The following is a 12,312-nucleotide window of genomic DNA, read 5'->3' as shown; positions in this document are numbered from 1 at the left end:
ATTTTTAAATTGATTTTTCGGGCCAACTTTGAAGGGGGGGGGAGACAAAAACTTGAAATAAAATTTGTACCAGCCGAAGCAGAAACCGAAACCCGAAACAGAACTCATCAGCTTTACACAAATCGAAGATTTTGAAAGAAAGCCTCTGCTGGAAAATCTATGAATTAATTACACCGTTTACCAGTGCCAGGAGCCTTCATCAAGACGGAATTATGATATTCTAGACTAGATGTAAAGCATGATTGACATGAAGGCATATGTTTTCTAAACATCTAACTGCACATTCAAATTTTTGTAAATTTCTATGTTATAACTATGATCAACTTAATTTAATTTCCGCCTACTGATTCTAAACTTTCTCATCTAATCTCCCTTCATCAGTAGTTTCAGTTATGATTAGAGCTCCGTCAGACGTGTTCAACATTCTCCCTCCTCATTTGTAAACTATAACCGCTTTCTTCGTAGAATTCTCCCAGAACAAGCAGGGAAAAAGCGCCTCGTCACGACCTGGCGCTTGTTACTTAATCGTTTCATCTATTACCGGTAAAATCTTACGAAATTTTCTAGTTTCTTGCATATAGGTAGAAGGTGGAAAGCAGAAAAGCAAAAAGCCAAACTATCGGATCACATCGGATGATGTTGAAGATGCATTCTCTCCGCCTGCGTGGAAATCACCTTTTTCGTTCTCTTTTCCCCCGAGCACGTGCGTTTCGGCACGTGTTCCAACACCACTACAAACACACCAGAAGAGAGAAAAACCGGTGAAAAGCTGCGTAGAAATGCCGGGTGCGATGTTCGGAGAGTGATTGTACAGAAAAATTTCGACACTTTCTCGTCTCCGGATGCTGGGTGGGTTCATGAGGGAAGATACGAACCAAACTCGAGATTCACTCGCGAGTTCATTGGTGAGTCTTTCGCTCTTCGTTCCTTTGCTCTCTCTCTCTCTCTCCAAGTTCTGTTCGGTTTCGTGGCCGTTCGTTCGACATCGTGAGGCTCGTCCGCGCGAGAAATAAATTCTACGGCGTCGGAAGTAATAAATTCATTCACAAAACGTTCGTGGCGCAGATCGGACCAGACCAGCTCCCGAAAGTCCCGAAGCAGATCCAGAGTAGTTGTTGGACGACGATAGACGACGACGTGTCTCTTCTCTGTAAAAGCTTTCAATCTGTCCCATCGAAGACAATAATCTATCCATCGTGTAAAGGAGGAACATTTGTGAAATTCAGTGGACTTCCACTAGGAAAATAGAAAGACAACTCAGCCAGTAGTGGTAAAGTGAGGCCAAATTTGGTCCAGCAGAAGCAAACAGAGTGGTGTTCGAAGCAGTGAAGTTCTTGAAGATACTCTAGAAGCTAGAAATTGTGAACACATCTGTGCAAAACAATGGCTCGATTGGTACAATTGTGCAGTGCGGTGCTGATTGCTGTCCTGCTACTCAGCAACACCCAGGTGTCGGAACAAGCCAACATCTTCCTAAAGGTAAGTCCAGCTCAGATCCCCACAAAAAAAAAACAATAAATTTTCCACAATTTGCTCCATATTGATCCGTCTGACTCTCATCTGTTCAAGTGTCAGATTCCTCACATGTCTCCTAACTTCTCGTCACCTTCCACACAAAATGTTCCACCTTATTGTCGTCAAAGCGAACTGTCGTCTTGTTTACGATAAAGTTTAAAAAAAACAAATCCCCAACCCAATCGTTAACCCATCATCATGGTGCACTTTAATTTAATAAATATAAAAAAGATAAATATAATGCGACACTTGCGAAAAGCAGAAATATAAAGCAAAAATCCGTCTGACCTTCAAGGCGCGACCCAAATAAGAAAAAAAGTCCCGTCAAAACAAACAACCGCGGAACAGAAGTCGCCGCCGCCGCCGCCGGATCAAATTATGCAACACCGGCATTATTCAATTTAGAGGAATGCATTTTGTTTGACGGCGTCATAAGAAGATAGTTTTTCTTAACTTATTTGGTCATTATAAAATGTAAATATATTATTTATACATATAACGAATTAAAATCGATAATGTTCAATTTCCATAAATTTTTGAGTTGATTATAATCAAAATAAAATATACTTTCACAGGAATTTTTAACCATGCAATCAAATGTAGTTTTAAGATCCTTTTAAAAAAGTTTATTTAAAAAAAATAAAACTTATGTTTCTCAATTTCAACTCTTTATAACATCAATTCAGCACGGCAAACTTATGGGAAATTGGACGAGCTTTCCGGTAAAAATATTTACGAGACTGAAAAATCAAGTCTGTCATATAGAAATTGCCAAAAACCATCAAAAAACCTATTTTTTAACATTTTTATTTTTAAAACCACTGTATCTTCACAAGGATTGGGCATAGGACAATGGTCAATATGGAGACATTTATGTAAAACAAGCCTTACCCGACAAACTTCGTTCTGCCTTTTTTTTCGTTTGTTGACGTTTTTTTGATTTTTTGCTTATTCAGCCTCCTGTGCTCAAAATATGATTTTACGTAACTTTCTCCATACAATTTGCCGATGCTCCGGAATCGGTTCCAGAGTGGCCAAAGTTGTAACTTTTTGGCGACATTCCGTGTTGAATTGATTCGCGTTCGAACAAAACCGTCGAATTTTGTCTGCGGAATCGATTCCCACTATCGGTTTTGGAAAATTTTTACGTTTAGACCACTTTTCAAAAAAACAGTTTTAGTAAATTATGTTTGTATTTTTTTAAGCGAGACATACCATCCTGCATTTCCGTGAGTCTTTTTGTAACATTTCAGGCTTTTTCCTCAAAAATTTTTAAAGAAAAAAAATCGTGACATCACCTTCAAATTTAACTTTTAAACTTAAAAATTGAACAATCTCGTGGAAGTGGCGTGTATTTTTATTTCTGTGTATTTTTTTCAGAAAGCCCGTTCAATTTCCTACAAGTTTGTCTTTGACCACTTTCTGATACGATGCAACGGCTTTGAGTTACAGTAATTTTTAAATTACAAAATACAAAAATATTTATATAACTTACGCCCTTCTCAAATGTCATTTTCAAGTGCAACTGGCTCCATATACACAAAAATGGCTTATATAGGCCTAGGATAACATGTCTAAAAAGTTTCATTGAAATCGGAGAGGGTCGGGTACAAAAGTACCAGAAAAATTCCTGATTTGAGCTGGAATTGCTCGCGTATTTATTTTTTATTCGCCATAAGGGTGACCTACACCGGGCTAGGGTGGTCCCAAAAATAACAATTTTCGTTGATTTTCGCAAAAACCTCATTTTTCAAAAAATTATAAATCCGCGCCATTTTAGTTGTCTTGGACGCAAATGAAAGGTGATTAGCTGGTCTTTCAAAAAAAAATAGTTTGAAGACCAAAAAATCCAACTAGAGCGTCCAATTTCCCGTCCCGGGAAAAATTTTCCCGGGAATTCCCGGGATTTCCCGGAAAAAAATATTTCCCGTTTCCCGGGAAATTTGTAAATTTTCGCGGGAATTCCCGAAATACAAGCGGCAATATACATTTTCCTACCTTTTTGGCACCAATGTTTTGATATCAAACAAAAAAAATAATTAGAGAACCGTATTTGATTTTATTCATTTCAATCTACTGTTCATATTGAACAGTAGATCGTCTTGTCAAAAAATGCTGCTTGCTGCAAAAATGGTATGTAAATTTCATGACAAGGTATAATTCAGATAATATTTATTTCTGAAGCATTCACAACTAGCAATATTGTTTGCTTATATGTTGGGCAACAAAAACTACGCTATTATGGAATGAATATTACCCGTGATATTACCTATTTTATTTTCGAAAACCTATTTTAACGTTTTTTTTTTGTTTTATCATTTGAAAATAAGATATTCACCTTTTTTGTTTACCTTGACCCAATTGGATGAAAATTGAATTGACATAATAAAATTTTCAAAAAGGGTTGTTCGAGAAAAAATCGTTTAAAAGTATTCGAGAAATAACTGTTTGAAGCTATAAATTTTACATATGAAAAAATATCGTTTAATTTCAACCACTTTTACAATATTTTGGTGTTTTTAATCATTTAGTTTTTGGCAAAAACTAATTGATTATAAACGCCAAAATCAACACGCGGCGATAAACATCTCAAAAACTTTTACACTATGAAAACTATTTTAATCTGATTAATTTATTAGGCCATATAACCATATAACTAAAATCATACCGTTAATGGAACCATGAAAATCATAAAAAAACAACTTGGTTAAAATACTTCTCAACAAAAATAATAATAATATATTTTTTTAAATTGGAACAATTTGAAAGACAGCAAAAAAATATTTGAAAATATATAATATTTTCTCAACGTTGCATGTTTTTTTACAAGCATTCAAGCCATTAATTGATTCTCACACTCATTTTGACCAATAAAGGTGCTGTTCTATACAATTCTGTTGCAAAATATTAATCAGAAACAGGATCAGAATAATTTTCGTCAAATTTCAAATTTCCCGGGAATTCCCGGGATTTCCCGGGAAATTTGTTGAAAATTTCCCGTTTCCCGGGAATTTTGTAACCCCGGGAAATTGGACGCTCTAAATCCAACCTAACGTTTGAAAAGGGCGAATGAAACTTTAAAATGCCGTTCTGACGGTGTCTGGACCAATGAACCTATGTCTGAAAATATTTTTATCGGATTTCTTGGACAATTTCACGTAACATACCCAAAAATGGGAGGTGTTCATTAACAGGATTCCGAGATATGATTTTTTGAAAATAAAAACTGGGATTTTCGGCGCGCCTCGCTTGAATGCAGAGAATCACTAAAACGAGGAAAAATCCATAATAGACCGATTCTTAGCGAAGCTACACCAAAAAGTCACTTTTTTCAATTTTGAATGTGATTTTTTAAATGGAAAATTTCATTTTTATCTTGATTAAATAATTGCAATGTGCTTTAAATGCGTTTTCTTACATTAAAAGCCAACAATATTGACCAAATAAGGTCTGCAAGCCGTTGAATGGGAAAGGAGTTTTTTTCATAAATCTGCTCCTTTTGTTGTCCCGTCACGCAAAGAAATGGCTGTCAAACACTCAAATTTCAACCAATTCGTTTAGTTCGAGGAGCAAAAATTTCGTTTGACAATTTGTGATAATGTGTAGAAGAGCAAAAGTTTAAAAAAATCAAACTGGCAAAACTGTAGCGATTGATTTGGTGTGCCTTTTAAAAGTCCAGTTTTTTGCAACCATTCGTTTCCAAAAATATCCTATTATTAACGGTATTTTTTTTGCGAAAAGGAAACTTTTTGCGGTACTGTACATTGGAATATGAAAAAAATTTAAAATGTTTTAAACAGGTCCAAACATTGTCCAATTTTAAAGTTTGCTGAAAAATATTTTGTTTGCCCTCGGAGTTTGAAGAGAGGGGGGGGGGAGTGGTGGCGACATAAAAAAACGAAGTTGACTTGATAGCTGTCGGCCACCATTGCTAGTACCAACCACTAGTGTCTTCCTTTTATTTACATGGACTTCGCCGCCCTGGGCTCCTAAGTGTAAAGTATGGCACGGAGCGACGGCGCCAAAAACTCATATTTACACAAAGAATTTTAGAGCGCCCGCCGCGGGATTCGAACCGGCGACCTCTGGATTGTGAATCCAGTGCGCGGTCCGATTGATCCACACGGGCGGGCGACATAAACTTTAAAAAATATTTGAAAAAAAAAACAAAAAAAACTGAATTCATAATTAATCTTATTCATCATTACAGTTATGCTACTAACATCAAAATTGCAAAATATCAATATGAAAACAAAACTACCATCTAAAATTCTAAATCTGTTCAAACATATAAAAGTCTCTATTTGATTTAAAATGCATAAAAAGCGATATACAATGTATTCTAAATAATTTAAAATCTATTTTAAATGTTTTTGCAGTGAAAATATCAATCTCAATCTTATCCCAGAAAATTTGTGTGTAAGCAAGTTAAACTCATTTTATTTTTTTTAACAACCTTGAAACTTAACAAGAATCAGCGAAACTTGACCAGAATAACCCATGAAATATTTATATGAAACATTATGTTCTAAATGTGAAAAATATTCTTCCGGGTTATTCCAGATTCGAAAAGTACATAAAACCTCCTATAAAATTACATGTCCAAAAAAATTTACAGTTAAATACTGAAAAATGGCAGAGGGTTTAAAAATATTTTTGTATTTTTTTTTCGATAATAAATACGTTTTTTGAACTTTAAGTCCTCCATAAAATCGGGCATCCAATTTAACATAAATGTCTTTTTTCGAATGTTCAAAAATGAATGGGGTCAATCCGTCACGAGAAATCAATAAATGAACCTTGGATTCGTGATCAGTAGGAAGCCCAGAAAAAATGACCCCCTTCTCCACAAGCGGAAAACGGTTTTTTGGGTTATTTTAAGCATCTGTGCAAATTTTGAGCGAAATTGGATGAGATTAACCCATTGATACCCGAGCCTAAAGTTGATGAAAAAAATGTTTTTCATGCAAAAATGACTAAAAACTTATCAGGATCAAGTTTTACAGCTTTGGTATGTTCTACAAAGTTGTAGAGCATTAAATTTTCAGTAAGAATCTCACTTTTGGGAATATTTGAATGGAAGTAGCGCACCGTGCAGAACAAACCGTAAGAAAATTAGATTTTCCATACATTTTTTCGATTTTCCCATACAAACACCTCCAAGTATCAATGGGTAAATGATGACCGATTTTTCTCATTTGGCCCAGAGTCCTAAAATAGGTCAAGGAACAATATTCAGCTTGTAAAGCGAGGTTTTGAAAAAAGTCCCTTATTCCGGGCACCCTAGTGATCAGGGATCAAAATTACCCCTTAGGACAAAATTTCCCACAAATTGAAGAGGGGTCAGGGCAACTGCTGTGTGAGTTGGCAGTTAATGACCCATTTGCAAAATCCTCATTTGACAAAAAAAAAATAACGAAATATTCTTGCAAATCATATTGAAGAACTACTGTCTATTTGACCGTACTTGACTTTTTTTTGGCAAACTTATCCAAGTTGGCCTAAAAGCAACCAAAAAAAAAAGGAACCATTTAATCGCAGAACTAGATCTGAACCGGCCCGACCAAAACAAGCCAACATGTGTTGTTTACGTTCGCTGTGGAATGTGCGTATAGAGAAAGGCTAACGCACGATATTTTGCGCATTAACTTTTTTGAGTGACTTGGCAAAATATGTGTGAGATTCAGAAACAGACTCGGTCCATATGGAAGGTGTTTACAGGTGTTTTAAAGAGTGATCCACATTAAAAGTGCTTAATATTTTACAGCCGCACTGCATTAGTTATGAAATATTTTTACACATGAATTAACAGCCAACATATCAGGAAGTATGAAGATAACACCTTATCAAACATAATGAGTAAAAAGTTTAAAACCATAAAAGATTTTGACAAGTGATTTTTTAGCCTCATTAATTATTCTTATCTTACAAAGTGAAACAAATTTATCAATGAATCTCGCCCACACCAGATCTCACAATCTTGTTTACTACAAGCCACGAGCTAAATAGTAATAGTTTTTCAAGTGTTCCGAAGCACCTTCAATTCTACAAATCACCCCGCCGGTTGCGATGTCACTTCCAGCGCGTTGATGTAACGTGATGGGGCCCGGTCTACGTGACAGAACATTTGCATAATCTGGACCGCTCCCCATTCAATTTGATTATAAACTAGAGGAATGTATGCTTACAAACTGCTGCTGTCCTGGGTGGTTGGAAACGTGATTTTTGAGAAGAAAATTCTTGACCTACGCCAAGGTGGTCGGTAATAGGTCTCTCAGCAATGAACGGTTACGCTACAGTAGGGCAATTTTCATTGAAGTAGATCACTTGCAGTGACATCAGTCTTGACAGCGTTTCATCAAAGTTGTTATTTGAATAACTGAAAGAAAATGTGATGAGCGAATCATAAAAGTTGAGTAAACCATTTTGCAAACAATGGTTTAATATGGATTGCTTATTTTACATTCCTAATTTGTTTTTTGAGAGGAGATTCTTTTTTCGATTTACACAATTCAATTTAAGTTGTTGTTGTCCCTGATTTTTCAGTCTTGAAAATATTTTCACTAGAAAGCTCGTCCAATTTCCCAAAATTTTGCCTTTGACAGCTTTTTAATTGCACTCGTTTAAATATTTACGTAAGTTTATTTACTATCCATGTTTCTACCACACTGAAAAAATATTCTATTTTGAGTTATGAGCAATGTAAGTAAGCATATATCTGTAAGCTCATACATTCCATTGAAATGCTGTCAAAGGCAATCTTATGGGAAATCGGACGAGCTTTTTTTAAAACATTTCCAAGACTGAAAAATCAAGTCTGTCATATAGAAATTGCCAAAAACCACTGAAAAGGCTATTTTTTCAACATTTTTATTTTTAAACCGCTGTATCTTAACAAGGATTGGAAATAGGTAAATATGTTGACTTTTATGTAAAATTATCTAGAAAATCGATTCCCACTATCAATTTTTGAAAATTTTGACGTTTAGACTTCTTTTCAAAAAAACAGTTCTGGAGTTTTTTTTTCGAATGGGTCCTATAAACATATGAAACACAATAGCTAATAGGACTTAAAAAAAACTCTAGAGTTATAGTAAATGATTTTTGTATTTTTTTAAGAGAGAAGAAGAAAATCGTAACATCACCTTAAAATTTAACTTTTAAACTTAAAAATTTAAAAATCTCATACGGGTGGCGTGTATTTTTCTTTCAGTATATTTTTATCAGAAAGCCCGTCTAATTTCCTACAAGTTTGTCTTTAACAATTTTTGATACGATGGCTTCGGGATACAGCAATATTTAAATTACGAAATACAAAAATATTTAAATAAATAACTCCCTTCTCAAAAGTCATTTTTGAGTACAATTGGCTCCATATACACAAACATGGCTTATATAGGGCTAGGATAACATGTCTACAAAGTTCATTGAAATCTGAGAGGGTCGGGTACAAAAGTACCAGTAAAATTTCTGATTTGAGCTGGAATTGCTTTATTTGCAAAGTTTAGAATCCTTTTAGGCCGATGCAAATATTTTCAAAATTTGTGTCCCTTGGCTCTGGTCGGGGTCGAAGGGGAGGGGCAAAAACATTTAAAAAATATTAAAAATTAAATAACAAGCCATAGTCTCCACATTTGAATTAAAATGCGTTTTACACTAGTTTAGTTGTTTTGAAACCATTAATTAAAAAAAAACATTTAAGAAATCAAATTTTAAAAGTGATTAATTCCTTCCCTAAAAACAAAAAAAAATCAACAAGCCACTTCCTATTCTCTCCTTTCCAGGACTTTTCCCGGGTCGCACGGTCAGCGAACGAGAACAAGACAGAGATTTGCTCGAGCAACACGGTGTGCGGCTGGGCAATCTACAAACCCTTCACCCGACAAATCGAAAGCTTCGTGAAGAACCCGTAAGTATTTAATTATTTAGATGATATTTAGAAGCTAAAGCTAAATTATTCCCTCAATCTGATTAAACATTTTGCAATCATTTCCTTGAAACAGTTGCGAATGTCCGGAAAATACGCAGTGCGTCCGCACGAGCGAGGATCTGTCCATCAGTGCGTACGAGTACAAGTGCAACCGCATCAACGCGCCTCCCGTGCAATAATCCCGGCAAATGGGCACTCCATTGCTTGCTGCAGACACTCGTGAACTGTACACTATTCAATAAGACTACCCCTTCTTTTAAGGTTACTTTTTTTTGCTCTTTTTTCACTTTATTTAATTTATATCCCTTCATTGGCATATTTCCCCTTTCGTCTGAACTCATCATTTAGAAATAATTAAGAAAGCTAGAAAAATTCAAAAACAACCTTATTTGCATTGATTATTTTTTTACACACAATAAGCCGGATAGTTTGTCGGTTTTTTCCAGCCCATGGATAGCATAGCTGAACACAACTTTACTATTATGAACTAGTGAGTAAGGTAATCATTTGCAAGTGCAGGAAGGAGAGAGCAGCTGATCTTTTGCAAAGAAACACATAAAAACTGACAAACAGCGTAAACTCCTAGAATGTCAAACAATTCTTCGAAAAAAGTGGAGTAATAATCAATATTATTTAGCAATTATTTTGTAACAAACGTTTACAAATGGTCTACATAAGACACTAAAATTTCTTTCAAAAAGAATCCGAATAATTTATGTCCATCTATAAAATAGTCAACACACGTGCAGGAGCGACGGATTTGAGGGTGCTCAATCTGTTGCAAACATATTTCTAAAAAAAAATACAGCAACAAAAAAACATGACTTATCCCATCGAACTACATGTTTTATACTCTATATGCTACCTATTTATTCCACTGAAGTAATAATTGGCATTGTCTGGTGACTGTTTATAATGATACTTAACGAACAAGGAATTTGATAAAGCAAAAAAAAAGAATGAAATCCTAAAGCCCTTGGGACAGTACAAATGTGGCACTTTTTCTCCAATTTGCGAAGAAACGTTTCAAAACACAACAACACAAAAACAAGCCGATCGATGCTGATCAGCCTCGAAAAATAAAAAAAAATAAAAATTATCGTAATGTTAGAAACGTACTTAAAATTTGATCCACGAGCTTTTTGAATTGCCTTTTTACCCTCGGACTCGGAAAGCGCGCGTCAATTCGTCTTTTTTTTATTTCGACAACTCTTTTCAACACAATAGAATACAGTATTTTTACACGCAGACAACAGGTTGCCGGACAGATAAATCGTATTTTTTTAAACGCTCAACAACTATAGCTTTATCCGTGGACTCTCACAAACACACACGCATACCACCATTTTGTTCTACACACTCAACCCAATTCACATACACACACACACCCACACGCAAATAACATAAATCAGTATTTGATGAAAAGGAAGGAAAAAGGTTAAACGCACACACACACACACACACACACACACACACACACACACACACAACCACATCATCGTAACTGCTGTTGAAACAATCAACGACAGGAGGTGAAATAATCTTTTTTTTTTGCTGAAATAAATTGAACTAGTTAGGGTTTAAGCTTGATATTTGTAATGACTGTAATGGCAAACACACACAACAAGCATACATGTTTTATCAAAGAAAAAATGAAATAAATGTATTGGATAAAGTATAGCAGTGCGTGTATGCTTTTGATGTAGCGGATAATACCACCAAATGTCCCTGTTTTTGTGAAAGTCCTGCTTTTTCGTTACATTTTAACTTTTTTTCGCGATACCGTAATCACCGAGGTGGCTTTAAAAGAATTTCAATATATTTTTCAAATATTTTTATCCGGTAATCGAGCAATACACTGCCGTTCTACGCATAATTGTCCCATGTCATTTTTTGTCTCTTCTGACTTTTTGTCATTTTTATGTTTGATTTGATGTATACTTTTAGAAAAAAAAAGTCTGTTTGTCCCATCGTTAAACTTCTACGCATAATTGTCCCTCCAAGGTTTTTTTTATCACGAAATCATGAGTTTTACTAAGTATTGTGTCTTGTTTAGGGGAGTGTGGGGTAATTTGGACACCCTAAGGAAATTGCTCTGCCACGGGCTGTATGGATATTTTAAAGGAATGTGGATGACACCAGAGGATAAAAGAGACCATATTTGATGGAAAAATGTCATTTATTTCGATAAATTTTGATGAAAAACCCATTTTTATCGCAAAAATTAAAAGGTGTCCAAATTACCCCCACATTTTTGTGTGGGGGTAATATGAACACCCCTATGGGGTAATTTGGACAGGCCTTGTGGGGTAATTTGGACATACCTTGTGGGGTAATATGAACACCTTTTGAGGGGTAATTTGGACACATGTTGAAGAATAAGTTTAACATTTGATTTTTTGAGCATGTTTTTTATCCTTCAACCTGGTTTTGTAATTGCTTTATATTTTGAAGTGTTGTTTTGCTCACAATATTTCATCAAAGGTTTAAATAATGATTTTGTGATAGAACTTTAATTCAATAGGAAGATAACAAATAGTTCAGTGTAGTATACATAATTTAATCATTAATACTGAAATGATTTAAACATTGATTCTGGATAAGGCACAAGTATAGTTTTTAGTGATTAAGGTATCGTTTATGTTTATATAAATCAATCTTTATATAGAATTTATTAGCCTGAAAATATCATTTTTTTTTTAATTTTACATTCTGTAGCCCTTCAAATTTAAATATTATTGTATTGATCCTTGCACTGTAACTTGGATTTGGCCCGCACTTTTCTCTCTCACTTTTGACAACAAAATTTCCAAAAACTAGGCATCCAGCAGTTGTTTATTTACATTTCCAGTCGCAGTTTCCACCAA

General features: G+C 34.9%; 1 protein-coding gene across 1 annotated transcript; it reads left to right on the top strand.

Annotated features, from left to right (window-relative positions):
• Window positions 1–1,035: 1,035 nt before the first annotated feature.
• LOC120419592 (uncharacterized) lies at window positions 1,036–11,125 on the top strand. Its single transcript, XM_039582333.2, has 3 exons — window positions 1,036–1,479; window positions 9,300–9,424; window positions 9,519–11,125. The coding sequence occupies exons 1-3, from the start codon at window positions 1,384–1,386 to the stop codon at window positions 9,622–9,624; spliced, it is 327 nt and encodes a 108-aa protein (XP_039438267.1). The 5' UTR covers window positions 1,036–1,383; the 3' UTR covers window positions 9,625–11,125.
• The last annotated feature ends 1,187 nt before the right edge of the window (window positions 11,126–12,312 follow it).

This window comes from Culex pipiens, chromosome 2 (genome assembly GCF_016801865.2).
Source record: "Culex pipiens pallens isolate TS chromosome 2, TS_CPP_V2, whole genome shotgun sequence".
NCBI classification, from domain to species: Eukaryota; Metazoa; Arthropoda; class Insecta; order Diptera; family Culicidae; genus Culex; species Culex pipiens.
Note: the sequence above shows the minus strand (reverse complement) of the source record. Positions and strands in the feature narration are given on the sequence as shown.